This window comes from Condylura cristata, unplaced genomic scaffold (assembly GCF_000260355.1).
Source record: "Condylura cristata isolate star-nosed mole 26May11 unplaced genomic scaffold, ConCri1.0 scaffold00004, whole genome shotgun sequence".
NCBI lineage: Eukaryota > Metazoa > Chordata > Mammalia > Eulipotyphla > Talpidae > Condylura > Condylura cristata.
Genome location: NW_004567105.1, coordinates 58,577,940 through 58,593,572, shown reverse-complemented (window position 1 = coordinate 58,593,572; position 15,633 = coordinate 58,577,940). Strand labels below are relative to the sequence as shown.

Below are 15,633 nucleotides of genomic sequence, written 5' to 3'. Positions count from 1 at the left end.
CTTCATTTATGCATTCACCTATTCATTCTTGGACTAATGTGCCAGGCAGGGGCAGTTATACCGTGCCATTATACCATGTCTCCCAAGGCACTTATTCATAAAATGCGCATTAATGCCAGATCCATGCAACTTGCTGTGATAGGCCTTGCAGAGAAAACAGAATTATCTAGACATCCCTCCTCCCCCCAGGCCCACATCTTGCCAGTGTGGCTTGCAGAACAGGGTCCTCAAGAAGGCTAGGATGTTAAGATGTTAATGGGTAATGTAAGAAAGGAAAGCTTGAAGAAGGTGAGAGGAGAGTCTATTGTACTTTGTCACTCTGCTGTCCCACCCTACGTCCAGACCCTGCCACCAGCACTGCATACCTGGATGGAATCTTAAGTGTCCTGTTTCCATGCACAGAACTACTGCAAACCCTAGACTGTCACAGTCACAGATGGCCACAAGAGTTCCTGTGGAATAGCGGAACGGTTGGGTGGGACTTAGCCTTTGGGGAACTGGTCAGACAAGGCGTGGAGTAAGACCATTCACTGTACACAGGCACTGGCTGCATTTTCAGATTTTGAACACTGCTTTAGCAAATCAGCGGGAGGGGTAATGAACATTCTTGGAATGTGGGGTGCAAAGGAGCTGACCCAACTCCCAGCTCTGCCCTTAGGAGTGAGACCGGTGCGCTGAGAGCCCACTCTGTGCCTCCATAAAATGGGGATGACAGCAATGTGCACCACTCCAGATGGATGTGAAAGTGCCTAGTACAGTATTCCCCATTGGGTGGGTGCCTCAGAAATGTTGCTTTTGCGTCAGAATGGGGCTAACTTGACCTTGGGGTTGTTAGAGGAAGTTCTCTTCTTCCTGTTGAGAGTTGTGTTTGGCATGTATTTAATTTGAGTACGTGTTTCATTTTGGGGAACCTCTTAGTTCTTTAGCAATACCCTGTTTTCTTGCTTGCCTTTACCAGTGTGATTTCAGTTCTGCTGGTGTCTTATATGTGGCATTCTTCCCATCCACGATCATAAATGGGAAGGACTGTTCTTGGGTAATTGTGAAAATTGTTTTTCAGTCCCTGAAACAGTGAACCAATGAATCCGTCCCAGATGTTCCCTCCTCCAGGTGCTGGGCTGACTGGGTCTAATGCTAAGGGTGTTGCCTTAGAGATGCTTGTGTCCAAGGGACTTGGGGTGCAAGGTCTGACAGTGGGTGTCCATGAGCACATTCAACAGCAGACCGGGCTGCTTGGACATTGTGTCGGCAGTGCTTAAGTGGTCCCTCTGCCCTGCAGGTTGCTGTATAAAGCCATCGACTCGAATGGGGAGAATGTTGGCCCTATCTACAACTACCGCGTGGAGATCTCCATCTTCTTCATCATCTACATCATCATCGTCGCGTTCTTCATGATGAACATCTTTGTGGGCTTCGTCATCGTCACATTTCAGGAGCAGGGAGAGAAAGAGTATAAGAACTGTGAGCTGGACAAAAATCAGGTTAAAGTCACACACTGTTTGGGCTTCTGTCCCTTGAGGCAGAGAGCAGTGACCTCTCTTTTGACTGCTCCCCCCTTTCCCTGTGTGCAGAAGAGGGTGCCCACCTGCTGGACTACCCCTAGACTTGGGTCCTGTTCAGAGCACACTCTCAGCCATGTCGAGCCTTTACTATTGAAAGCTGGGCTCCCAGGTACAAAATAGGCACTGTATTTGTGCAATCCACCCCCAGAACTGTAGGTAAGAAGTCAAAGAACGTTTAGGCTGACTTCTGTGGTTATGATCTACTGGTGACAGCTCAGAACCTTGTAGGGTGGTGTGGCTAGGGGCCAGAAAGCACCTACTGACTCCCCAGAGTCTCTGCTTAGGGAGATGCTGATAGCTTAGGCCTCAGTGTTGTTGACGGTTTATAGTGGATTCTTTGTTGTGCTTTGTAGGGTGCTTGGCCACATCCCTGTCCTCTCCCTAGTAGATTCCACTAGCAGCAACCAAAAACGTCTCAAGGTGTGGCTGATAACTGTTGACTTAGGAGGAAGCACTCTGTGACACCCTGTAATCCTGCTCACTTGAAATTTTAAGACTGAGATTGCACTAGCATCGTTCTTGTTATCTAGTGCCTTGTTTTAACTAATCTGATAGGAGCAGAGGCTTCTGGCAAGGGACCTTGGAGACCTGTGTTCTGGTCCTGTTCTACCTGCACCTGCTCTGTGACTGTTCCCTATCGCTAAATTGAGGCCATTAAGAAGTTGCTTTTAGAGGTTTCTCTCAGCTATAAAAGATTTTCTGTGAGATTGAGATTCTATTCTGAGTGTTTCCCCTAGGTTCTCTATCAGTTTCATCTCTTTGATGAAGACACACTGAGCAAGAATCATCTGTCAGCCTGGGCTTCCTGGGGGGAAGTGGCCCTGGCGTGGTGAGGAGATCTGGCCCAGGCTACACTTGTACCACTGGAGGAGATTTGTTTGCAGAAAGATGGTGTTCGGAGTTCCTTTCAAGCCTGCAGTTTCCACCTGTGACAGACACTCTCCCAAGGAACAAGAGTGTCAGGGAAATACCCAGGCGGTGCCAGAGCTGCAATTGTGTCACTATCTGAGGCCCAGAACAGGCACTAGTAGAAGTCATTGTGTGAGCATGTGAGGGCACAGTGGGACCCTGTCCCGGAAACATGGAGCTGTCTGAAGTCGGAAGCCAGAGTCAGAGCAAGAGCACAGGGGTTGGCAGAGAACCTGGGAGCAGGACCTCGACATTGAACTGCAGGCTCTTGGGTCTGAGGCTCCCTCTGGGCTTCCAACTCAGCTCTGTAGTGAGTGAGGGCAGTGCTCTGACTAGGTCCCAGCTGGGTTCAATCCAGCCAGCATTATAGTTTGGGGTTTTGCTAGATAATCATTACTGACCAGGTCTTGAGCTTCTGAGACAAACCTGACCCTCAAAGGCTTACCATGAGATGCTTACAGGTCCTGAGAGGGCCCCTCTGGGGCAGTGAAGGGTCTTGAGTCTTAGAAGTCAACCTAGCCCTTCTGGTTCTTGAGGAGTTTTGCACCTCTCTTCTTTGGTTTCCTCTCTTGAAGGAGACCACATGCAGGAAAACCACAGAGGCAGCCAGTGTCATGGAAGAGGGGCTGGGGTGACCTTGGTCCCAGCCTCATAGCCCTCTTCAGCTTGTGTTCTCTGGGGCCTCAGGAAGGAAGTCCCATGCTCTGGACTTGGTTTTTTAATAAGTAAAGTGGACTAAGGCCAGGTATCCTGCTTACCCCCGAGGTTGCTGTGAGGATCAGATGAGGCAGTGAAGGTGGGTCCCTTTGTCAGTGACTCAGAGTGGTGCCCGTGGGCCCGCTCCTCCCTGATTCCTCCTGGTAGGTGTGCATCGCTCCTTCAGATCAGACAACTGTGCTCTTCTCCCCTGGACGTGCTCAGGACCCCTTCATTGCTTTTTTCTGCCGTTGCAGCGTCAGTGTGTTGAATACGCCTTGAAAGCACGTCCCTTGCGGAGATACATCCCCAAAAACCCCTACCAGTACAAGTTCTGGTACGTGGTGAACTCCTCGCCTTTCGAATACATGATGTTTGTCCTCATCATGCTCAACACACTCTGCTTGGCCATGCAGGTAAAAATGGAGACAGCTGTGGGGATCACGTCTGGGACTTCTGCACAGCCCCATGCCCTAAATTCTGAGAGTTGAATGTCACCCAAGACGATGGGTTTGATTTTCTAATGAGCCTGGTTGTAGTTTGGCCAGAGTTCCATTCTGGCTGACAGTTGTCACATAGGACCATAGGAGCTTGAGAGCAAAATTGACTCTTTTGTTTATCTAGAGGGTGACTGCACAGCCAAGGTGACATTTCCATGTAGCCCAAACATGGCATTCAATTCGGTAAACCTTTAGCATGGACATCCTGTGGCAGGGCACAGTTTGAGTGCTGAAGCTCTTTCTGAGCTAAATGGGCTCCATCCTGACTTTCCTCCTTACTTGCTGGGTGACTCTGAGCCTTGCTTGCCTATGGGCAATCTACCCGTCTGACCTCAGTGTAAGTGGATGATTTGCTGGATCAGTTGAGTTCGGCACTTTGCACTGTGCCTGTTGCAGAGTAAACACCCAGTGTTGAAAAACAAAACACAAGACACATTCCTGTCCTCAGGAGCTCTGGGTCTGACAGCGGGCCATCTTCAGTCGTGAAGTGTGGAGTTTGACTACAGCCACCTCCTGCTCACGTGGGGGGCAAGGAACGTACCTGGCCTTCCTGGGCCAAGTTGGATTGCAGGTGGTATTCACACTGAAATTCCCTGCAGCCTTATCCTCAGGCGGACCCTGCACTGGTACTGGAGGCGGAGGCCATGGTCTGGCTTGGGTTTTCATGCTGCTGAAGAACTTGAGCAGATCAGACCAGCATCCTGTGCTGCTAGAAAATGGGACATTTTCTAGGGACAGTAGGGACAGTCAGTGATAAATTCTCCAGCCCTTTTGTAAAATTGAAGAATTCTTTATGGGTTAAGAATTCTTTGAGAGGACCGCCTAGTGACATTCAGACAAGCTGAGCTAACACCGCCTTTTGTTAAACATAGGCCCAAATGGTGTAGAATTTATCCCTCACCAAATCTAAGCCGTTACTCATAGACATTCGGGTAGATTCTGTATTGTGTATGGGCCAAGGCCCTAAATTTAAGCCCTGCCAGAAGAAAGGGTGGACTCCCTTTATCCTGAGCAGAGGAAACCAATGTCTTCCCCTTCATCATCCAGTCATCCTCATCTTGTCAAGACCCCTCTGTGCTTTGTTGGGGAGCTAACTGTGTGATCTGGGGGTGCCAATGGGATGGTTGGGTGAGGGGTCTGGACTGTGGGATACCTCCATGTCCAAGTGGAGGATGGGTGCCATGGAGGGCAGAGGTCAGAGAGCCTCCTTGTGTGAGTCCAGGGTGGCCTCTGAGAACTGTGCCTCCATCTTCATCCACAGCACTATGAGCAGTCCAAGATGTTTAACGATGCCATGGACATTCTGAACATGGTCTTCACTGGGGTGTTCACCGTTGAGATGGTCTTGAAGGTCATTGCATTTAAACCTAAGGTGAGTTGCTGAACCCGCTTTGCAAAGTGTTGCTGAATCACCCCGGAGAAGCACTGCTTCCTGTTAGTCTTGTGTTACTGAGTTGTGCTAAATCGTTTTGGCCTCTAACTGGGTTATCACCTGAGAACATTAAAATCTGATTAGGACATCTGTATACATATGGGAGAATCAATCTGCAAAAACAAAACCTCATAAAAAACAATTCTGAGAAAAAGGAGGGAGGAGAGAATTGGGAATTTGTAGAATGGAGATTATTTGGAAATTGGTTTTCTTTTTATAGAATAGCTTTCTCAAGAAAGTGTGCCTCCTTGCTCAAACACTAGAGAAACTGTCTTAGCCCATGGAAAGAATCAACCCTGATTTTACTTTTAGACTTTCAGGCTCAAGACTTTGGGTTTTTTTGTTCTTGGTCTGCAGCAGCCTTTTCACCTTTTATGGAAAGATCAAAACCAGCTGTCGACCTCTCAGAGCAAAGCCATCTTTTGTCTGTTTAAATTAGGAAAGTATCACCGATTCTAAGACAAAACATTAAGACAGGAAATTTATTCTCCTTGCTGGACCACTCAGCAGGTCATGGCTCCTGGGAAAGGTGACTCCAGCTACACCAGTGCCGTAGGAGAGGCGAGTCGTGCGTGTTGAGAGCACGCGCAGTTCTGAACCAGGCTAGACTCGAGTCCCTCTCCCCTGCTAGCTCAGCAAGTTGCTTCAGCGCTTTGTGCCTCAGTCTCTTCATCCATAAAAGGAGGGCACAAGTGGTCCTGCTTCGTTGGGTCGTTAAGATGGGCAAGGTCCACTGCTGGGGACACGTCCTCACCGCTGCCATCACCTCCGTAGCCACGGCAGGGGTGTCCCCTTGTTCTAATGCCACAGACACAGGAGCAAGTGCAAGCCGAGCAGTGAGACATTTGAGCCTCAGATTCTCCTCTGGCAAACCCCCCAAACCACAGGAGTTAGAGAATGATAGTATTCGGCGACCTGGTTCCTGGTGCATCTGTGCATAAAGTAGCTGAGACCATAAGACTTGGATTACGAAATGGTTTCACCTAGTCCATACTTACATGGAATTCTAATTCAAAACTGTTCCTTTCTTTAATTTGAATTAATTTCTATGCGATCTTTATCAGATCTTTGTGGACCAAAAAGAAAGGACACTTGTAAGTGATCAATTGGGGTGATTGCAGTGGGGTCAAATTTGGCACTTTCTGCATGGCCAGATGTTATTTACTGTGACTTGTCCATATCTACATACATAAACATTCCCTCCTTTTTCCAGTCCGTCTTCATTTCCTTTAAGATTTTTGGCTCCTTCCCTCTCTTCGTTACTACTTTGAGCAATATTTGTCTGAACTGATGGAAAAGGTCGCAAAACAAGCACATCAAAAGTCCTTGAAAAATGCAGGCAGCATGGAAGCTGCCTGTGGGACATTTGCCAGGTCCCCTGGCTGTGTCTTCCTTTGCCTGGTGATTAAGCACTGATATTTCTCAAAGCTTATTCTGAGCTGAAAAGAAAAAACACACTCACTCCTGGCATGTGTGTGTGTGCGCGTGTGTGCGCTTGTGTGTTTGTGTGTGCAGGCATGCACAATCCCACCCTCTAGCAGGTCTTTGCATCCATAGCTGGCAGTGCCCTGCTCTGCCCAGTGAGCTGCTACTACCACACTGGGAGGGGAGTTCAGTGGCGTGTGAGCAGACTAGAGATGGCCAGGGGAAATGAGTAGCGCAGTTATAATCAGTAATGATCGATCAGTTTTAAAATGAGTGATTTCCGCTGGAAGTTGTGCTGCTCTGTAGTTTTACTCAGCAAGATAATCTCATAACCTAAGACAACCTCAGATGACAATTGAAAGAAGCTTGTAGAAAGATGCTGTAGCTGCACTCTGCCCTCCAGGAGCATGGCCACTGTGGGAGAGAGGTGGCATGTGTGTGCCTGGAGGAGGGGAGAGAATCAAGTCACCAAGAGGCATGGTACTCCTTAAAAAATGCTCCTTTTGTTGTCTCTTCTTAACAATCCAATGCCAGGCCAGTGGGCATTCCCACAGAAGCCAGGGAGGCCCCTCCTTCCCACCCAGAGGGGCAGTCCGACTGGGGAGCCAAGCCGAAAGGGCTGTCCAGAAGTCAGTTTCAAGGGCTGCTTCAGGAACCTCGGCATTTGAGGAGGCTCCCCTGGGGTGGACAGGGCACACCGCCTAGGAGAACTGGGGCAGCTGGCAGGAGAGAAGAGGTGGTGGTAGTGTTGCAGTATGGATAGGGAAAGTGAAGTCCCCCCAGATCCTTCCCAGTGGGTGAGAGGGCATCATGAGAGGGAGGGTTAAAGCAAGTGGAGAAACCTGACCCTGCAGACTTAGGAGTGTGACTGAAGAATGGGGCAGCACTCTAGGTTCTGCTTTTGACATGGCTGTTAGGGCTTTGACAGCGCAGTAGAGGCAGGTGTCCAAGGACCTGTGAGATGGGCTCGTCCTGCTTTTGGAAGCAGGAAGGGATGGAGTGGGGGACAGAAGTTCCCCTGGTTGGGCTGTGCTCTCAGTGGGAGGAGCTGTTTTTGCAAGTTAGTTAGGTAAAAGTGGAAGGTAGTGAGACCTAAGCCAAAATTAGGTCAATAAACATAATTAACAAAAAGAATCAGGGTAAAGCAAACAGCCCGTTTAGCTTACTGTATCAGAGTAAGTCCATGCATCAGGCCTTGACTTCCACGCTCTAGGTTCTGCTTTTGACATGGAGTTGGCTGTTAGGGTTTTGATAGGTAGGCCAGACTTTGGTAAGAACAGGTCCCATCTTCTCCCTTCAGTGTTCCCATAGGAAGCCACTGGAGTGCTCCAGTGCATTTTCTTGTTCCAGTGAAGAAGATTGAGGAGGGAGGGTCATTTCCACATTACCTGGAGACATAAAGAACACATCTGGCTTATTTGAGGATCCCCCTTGGTGCCTCCAAACATCATCCATCCTATGTTTTGTCCAGCACATGTTCCAGGCCAGGTTACCTGCCTCAGTTGTGAATTTTTCACCAGCAGAACAGGGCCCCTTATGAAACTCTTCTTATCAAGCCAACCAGGGTCAGCTCACACTGGAGTCTGTGAGGTGCTTACTGTGCATTATCATCAGAACTACCCCGCATTTCTTTCCATTCCCAATGAGCAGCTGCTTGAAGTCTCAGGATCTTCATTGTCTCACACAATGTCTGCTACATGCTTCTTAATCAGTAAAGACCTGTGGAATGGAGAACAGAGGGAGTGGATCAGCCGATAGTTGCAGCCTCTTGGCATAAAACTCTACTGTCTTTTCTACCACAGGGTGCTTGGGCACAGCAGAGTGGTCAGAGGGCTTATGCTTTCCTTTAAGATCTGACTTGATGTTTGGAAAGACATCAGCTAGTTAGAAAGCTGTCATTCCAGGTCCCTCCCCAAATTGGCAGCGCAGGTCATAATTTGGCTCAAATATTGTTCAAACAGTCCCTGGAAGACATTAGTAAGTGATCTGACTTCATGGCAGACAACAAAAGACGAATCGTTTGATTAGGCCTCTTCTGGTCTGCTGAGGAGACAGGCTCCATCACATAAGGAACCTGGACTAGAGTGCTTTGCTTAGTTTCCCATTTGAAATCACCCCACAAGCATTGCACGTCCGCACAGTCCCTGTGTGCCCCTATCCTTGCTCCTGACTACAGGGCCAGCTCTGCTTCCAGGAGCCCAGGGTTAGGCAGGAGGCAGGCATTTGCCATAAGAATAGAGTTCTTAGAAACCTAGAGTTCTTCCTGGCCCTGGGCGCACATTAGTCTGGCTTGAGATTTTATTTTTTTTCATTATCTGGAATTTTATAAACGACTTTTAAGGGTTTTTTTGTTTGTTTGTTTTTTAAATTTTTTCAACTTTTTAAAAATTTTGTAACAGTTTATTTTTATATCATTTTGTACTTCTTTTTTTTCCCATCTCAATTGTAATCCCTGCAGTTTTCCCATCTGGTTTGAGATTTTAATTTCTAAGGTCAGAAGTATTACACGTGACTGGCTTATTTGGGTTTGTTAATCAAGTGGACAAAAATAACTGCAAGGGGTGGCTGGCTGGACTAATAGGGACTGTGGTTCAACCTAAGGAGCCCTATCCCCAGAATTCAGCTACAGCAAAACAAGTCATGGTTGGACAAGGGGAGAGAGAGCATAGAGGTGGGCCTTCTGTTCGAAGCCCAGGCCTCATTGGTTTTCCCAGATGCTGTGATGACTCTGTGATGAAGAAGGGGTGGGGGAACTGAGTCATGGTCACTTGACAGTGATTTTATTACACAGGAGGCTACTAAACAGGGAATAGTATGTGGGAAGAAAGGGCGGACTGGCATTTTCTGCCTCCCTTAGATTCCTCAAAAAGCCTCCTGGTCAGAATCTGTGATTCTAGCCACCTCCAGCAGCTGAAACCTCCTTTCCCCCAGATCAAGGCAGTCAGCCTCGACTTTGTGAATGCACTAGGATTTTCACAGAATGCTGTGAGTGTGAGGGATCTTCTGAAGAGAAAGTTGTTGAAACTGACAAAAATGAACCCCCAAATATCAAGCCCCTGTGATGTTGACTTAAAGTGATTTGATACACCACAGTGGGCCAATCAGAATGACCTAGTTGGATCATTACTTAAGATCATAAAGCTGTTATAAATCCAAACCAACCGTCAGTGTCATAGCTCCCATGTAAATCTTGACTGATTAATAGCAGGTAGAATAATCATCCAGGATAGCCATCCCGCTGCCGTTTCTATAGTATCATCAAAGGCTGGGGCCCTGCATGGCTTCCTCTGGTGGGCATTTGATCTCAAGTTCACAGTACCTGACACATCACAGTACCTTCTGCTCTTGACCCCAGTTATAAGCACCCTGGGGTCTTCTTTAAATAAGCCAGAACTGAATGTTTAACTCCAAAAGCATGTTCCAACTCTTTGAAAAGATAGTTGGCCTAAAGTCATTGACCTTACAATGAGAAGCATCTGTGCATGGTGTCCTCTCTTCCCTTCAGATCTTGGGCTTCCCAGGGGTGTCAGAAGACAGCAGGTACTAACTCAGCACCTGCTGTGCCAGCTCAGAAGAGGACGTGAAATGTCTGCCACGTGTATGTGGATTCATGAGTCAAAGTCATAGGGCTGATTTGCTTTCAGAACTGTCACAAGATATGAGGACCTTAAAAAACAAGAACTGGGTAAAGTCAAGTGACTAGTAGGCTGCAAGTTGGCAGAGGAAAGAGACATTGTAAGCAGTAGAGCTCTAAGTGGGTTCCAGGCTCTGAGTGGATGTTGGGTTTACTGGACTTGGGGACAGGGCAATCCTGACAGTCTTCATCCTCAAAGGGCTTTCAGTGTGGTCAACCTGCTGACAACGTCCCAGATTCAATTGCTAAGACATGAGAGAGATGCAGGGTCAACAGATTTGGGGTGGAAATCGGGAATTGAGAAGATTCCATCGAGGAGCTGGTGTTTGATGTGATCTGGAAGAAGGAAGAGGGATTGGGCAGATACAGTTTGGGGGTGGATGGGAGGAAGTTAGATTGCAGAGATAGTCAGAGGTGGGGAAGAAGCTAGGCGTGTTTTGAGAGATGGAAAGGATTCTTCTTAGCTGGGATGGTGGAGAGAATTAAGAGTTGAGTGGGGAGAAAGGAGCTGCTGGTGACTGGAGACTTCTCTCCATGATCCCATATATTCTTCCTCTGTGAGACCTGCCCAGGTTCCCTACCAGAGCCCCCATCCCCACAGTCAAATGTGAGGTTCCCTGGCCACACTGTGTCTTGGACCTGTGTGCAGCTCTGTGCCTGTCCCCCCACACATCCACGTCCCTGTTAGACCAAGAGCTCTGGTGCAGGGGATCCCCGTTGTAATTCTTGTTGGACAGGTGAAGGGTTACTACTAGCTTGGTTTCGGGAAACAGAAATAAGGACATGTTGAACCGCCTGGTCACTGCTCTTGTAAGTGGGAGAAGAGAAGGAAGGGGCGTGACTGAGCCCTTAGTATTCTTAACATGAAAGGAGTGGGAGAGCCTTGCTCTTCCATGTGAAAGTAGCAAATTCTTTCTGTGGGGTGTGGGGTTGTCACCCCAGGTGCCAGGGCAGGTTGCCAAATGCCTCAATCTGTCCTGTAGATGTACTGCTTGGCTCGGCGCTGCTCAGGCCCCTGGTCAGCTTTGTGTGTGTGTGTGTGTGTGTGTGTGTGCGCACGCGCGCCCACACTCTCTCACATGCAGGTGCACACTCCGCCTCTGTGTCCTTCCCACCAGTGGACAGTGTTTGTCTCCCTGTGGCCTTCCCATCCTGCCTGGTTGCCATGGGGGCTGCGGGGCATTTCATCCCTACCTGCTCATAAACATCTGCCCCCTGCCTGCTCTGTCCAGGGGTATTTTAGTGACGCCTGGAACACGTTTGACTCCCTCATCGTAGTCGGCAGCATTATAGACGTGGCCCTCAGCGAAGCGGATGTGAGTATGTGCCGGTGTGGCCACCGCCTCCTGTCCTCACTCTGTCTGTGCACGTACTGCTCCCTGCCCCACGCTGGCATCACCTGGACAAGTCACAGATCCGAATCTAAAACCAGGAATCTCCTAGCGAGTGCTGTGGGGAAAAGGCCTTTTAGAGGAGAGCCTTGCCCTAGGCCTTTTTGACACAGATCGCCTGGGGAGGACGATTGTGCAGCAGCCCCAGGTCTCCGGTAGGCAGGCAAGGTGATGTTGATTGTTTTTATTTGGCTGTCAGAAGTGGTACCCCAAGTGACGTATCTGTAACGTGTTTGTTTTAGGGCACTTTTCAAGTAGCCAGATGGCGTCATGCCAGAATGTTCCCTTTTTATAACACTGCCCTTTTCTTCTTTTTTCCTGTTGTGCCTCCTCTCCTCTGTGGCTTCTGAATGCTTGCCCTAACAGCACTATTTCACTGATGCATGGAACACTTTTGATGCCTTAATTGTTGTTGGTAGCGTCGTTGATATTGCTATAACTGAAGTGAATGTAAGTAGCAAACTTTGTGTCCTATGACGTGATTGTTTTTTCTTTAAGTCTGCATATAGGAGGTGAGAGGGTCTACTCACGGGCCTCTCTGTACTTTAGAAATTCAGGCACTCTTTGCTTCTGAAAGACTGAAAACATTTTGTGGTGTCCCCTCTCTCACCTCACTGCCTCCCCCTGAAAGAGCGGGGAAGTGGATGGAGGATTGCCATTTGGGAACTAAAACATTATTTTAAAAGAAGGATTTATGAAATGAGTTAAGGGTAAGGAGTTAGTTGCTGGCCTCGGCTGGTCATCTGCCAGCGGAGTGCCTCAGTTTCTCTAATGTCAAGCATAGTTCATGAAGTGTGTCTTGGTGCCCACCATGGTTCTACAAAGACACCAGAGAGAGACCCTCAGCCGGCACAGGCATTTGGCCACAGCTTCTGGTGTCTGCTGAATCCAGCTGGCATCACTGGGGGACAACCCCAGCCCAGCTTCGCAGATGGTGAATCAGACCAGAGACTGCCCTGGGCCCAGGGAAGGAGGACCTACTGTGTGTCAGGAGAGGGGTATCCGTGTCCTGAGTTGTACTCGGTTGAGTATTTGATGGGGGACCAAGCAGTATAGTAGGTGAACTGCCCCCCTCCAGCAAACCTCCTGAGACCCTTACTTCCAAATGAAGAGGCTGGAGAAGGGGTGGGGGGGTGCCCTCTCATTGACTGCTCATGGACCTGGCCCTTGCCTACACTGTAGGGGTCTGTGGCAGGCAGAAGTAGCCCCGCCCACTCGTCTGTCTCCAGTTTATCAGCAAGTCTGAGAGGGTGTATGGTGTGTGCTCGGGTTGTGTGGAGCCTTCACAAGGACCAGTGAGGTGCGGGGGGTGGTGGTGGGGGTGGTTGTACAGGGCAGGCTTTCTGCTGCACTTGCCACTGAGCCATCCTCCCCCAGGCCAATGGGGAGGGGCCCACCGTGCTCTATGGGCTGGCACCAGCAGGATTGTGTGGTCCATCTTGGTGCCCAGAGAGCCTATGTCAATTGAGGACAGTGAAAACCCTTTATGCCAGTGTGGGGGCTGGGTTGATTCTGGAGTGCAGAATGCTGAGCCAGCCACCAGCCTCTCAAGCCCAAGCCTGCCAGTTCCAGTTGTAGTTCAGGAGGAACCTGGCCCCGATCTCAGTTTTCTCATGGGTATAATGTGTTGAATGATGTCAGCATTCCAGCTTTTTAGGCAAATTTTTGCTGAAGTGCCCAAATTATTCACAAGATAGAAAAGGACATTATTATGTCAATTTTCCATGTAATAATAAGTGAGATGGGCTCATAACATGTTACTGTGTCTGTGAAAATGTGATTTAAGCCTCGTAGCACCCAAAGCCATGAATGGTATTTTTACTAGACTTAGGGTCATACCTCCTCTAGCCTTTTATATAAATTCTGCCTCATGTGAAATTTCCACAAGTCAGCTATAAAATTGCCATTTGTAATGTATAAGTCATGCTTAGAAAATGATCTGATACTAATGGGAAAAGAGCAGGACCCCACCTGAGCTGCCAGAAGCTCTCTTGAGTTCATGACCAGACATCTACCTGATTAACGGTCTCACAGTGTAAAGCAGTTACAACCAACATCAAACTAAATTGACATGCAGATTCTGCAGCGGCACTCATGGTGTCCAAGGTGGGTGTGACATTATCTCAGGATGTCTGAGATAATGAAGTGAAAATGCAGTAAGCTTCAGCAGGACTCTCTGGAGCTCTCAGGGCTTAGGTCTTGTGCAGGGAGCAGGTAGGGTGCGTGGTTTCTGGGTACCAGTATGTGACCAAGGTCTGTTCACCCAATGAACCACCCAGTTCTCTAAATGCCTGACCACTTGCTGGCTGGCAGAGCATGGCTCTGGTGCCCTCAGCAACAACCCACCCCGTCTGCCTCACCATGTGCTGGGAGCAGGGGCAGCCCCCTGTGGCCCAGTGTTGATCCTCAGTTTTGTCCTTCTTGATCATCCATCAGTCAGGAAAGCCACAGGGCTGCCACACCCACTCTGAAGTTCTAGCTAGCACTTAACAGTGGGTGTCTGTACAAAACCAGCTTTCACTGGGCTGACACGTGGCTCTTAGACTCCTCATACTGGCAATCATCCCCGTGTGTACCTCTGGTCAAAGGTAGCCTTAGGCACACCCCGCTCAGTGGATGGCATTGCTGGTTCCCTTACAAGGCCAGCAGGACACCTCTACCTAGGAGAGCCCCTTCTCTGCTGGGTCCCTTGCAGAGCAAATGCTCAAAGCCTCAAAGCCACCTCCTCTTTGACTCAATCTGTCGTCCCATGTTTAGGGGACATTTACAATTCACAGCCCGGGGGCTAAGCTCTGGGGAGGCAGAAAGCCGAGAGAGACTGGGTGTCCTTATCCTCGGGTGGTAAAGCTACCTGAGTGGAACTATGCCCACACTCCTCTCCCCCGCCCTCCTGGCTCCTGGGGAAACAGTGTCTGTCCTGTCCCTGGTGCCTTGTCCCCAAGCTTCTGGGTGAGCTGAGCATGAACACTCTCGTTCTGTTGTTGCCTGGTTTTTGCTGCCATATGTCATCCTGTTTTGCAACTTGCTGTGCTTTTCCCGCCACCCCCTCCCCAACCTCTGTTTCTCTTTCTTTTCTGTTACCTAATTGATTTTCATGTTTTATTTTTAGAAAATTGTAGCGGCAAGTATATATAAACATATATATGGTGAAGTCGTTGTTAAAGCAAAAGCACTTTAAAGACTTACTGTTTTTGGCTTCCCCACCTCTGGTTTTCACTGAGTTTCACAGGATATGCCACTGGTTATGGTCATCTAAATTGTTTCCGGTCCCATGCTTCATTATCTGCAAACTGGGCTGAGCCAGGCTAGGCCCATTTTGGTCCATTATGCTTGGCTTTGTGACTTGCCAAAATAATCTTTAAGAATGAATGATCTGGCCTGAAAATGAGAAATGGAGCTAGCATTTGTATTCTTTGTTAAAAAAAAAAAAAAAAACATTTTGGATGGCCCTTTCCATTGTCCTGCTTGCATGCTTACCCAACCCGCTCCCTCCAGCTGCCTCTCCCCCCACCCTCACCACCTCTCCCCTGTTCTGGTCATGGTTTGAGAGCTCTTTATTGCATTTGGTCATAACATCACCAAGCTGCTGAAATGTCAGGTGGTGACTGGCAGGCTCACTGCTGCTCCCTCTTTGATGCCGGTGTGTTCTTTGAATGATGACCCAGCATCATTCTCCTAACCCAGGGAATGGCTGTCCCTGACATTTAGTTTTTCCTGTTATTAATTGAAAAGAAAGGAAATAATGCAGAAGGTGCGGGCCGGCCACTTGGGTTGTACTCAGAAAACTCATGGCTTGTGTGGCTCCTGTGCTTTGCACGGGGGCCCAATGCCTCTGTTTAAGAACCTGTGGGAAAGGGCTGGAGGGAATATCAGGAAAGCCCTGGGGATCTTAAGGAGATTTCCAAATCCCAACATACACTTTGGCCTCCTGACCCCCTACTGGGGTTCTCAGCTAAAAAACATGGTGTCTTAGGGCTAAGGAGCTACTGAGGTCAACTCAGCAAGTCCCATCCATGAGATGACTGACTTGAAATCTCCTCTGTTGAAAGCCCATCATGTTGCCCTGGAGGCCATCTTTGGGGGC

General features: G+C 48.8%; 1 protein-coding gene across 3 annotated transcripts in view; it reads left to right on the top strand.

The window, feature by feature from the left end:
• The window catches only part of CACNA1D (calcium channel, voltage-dependent, L type, alpha 1D subunit), a 272,080-nt gene that overhangs the window by 214,088 nt on the left and 42,359 nt on the right, over positions 1 to 15,633 (top strand). For all 3 annotated transcript variants that reach the window (XM_004676057.2, XM_004676058.2, XM_004676059.2), the window contains 4 exons: positions 1,280 to 1,481; positions 3,425 to 3,583; positions 4,929 to 5,039; positions 11,391 to 11,474. In XM_004676057.2, the coding sequence (XP_004676114.1) occupies positions 1,280 to 1,481; positions 3,425 to 3,583; positions 4,929 to 5,039; positions 11,391 to 11,474 (556 nt within the window). The remainder of the gene's footprint in view (positions 1 to 1,279; positions 1,482 to 3,424; positions 3,584 to 4,928; positions 5,040 to 11,390; positions 11,475 to 15,633) is intronic.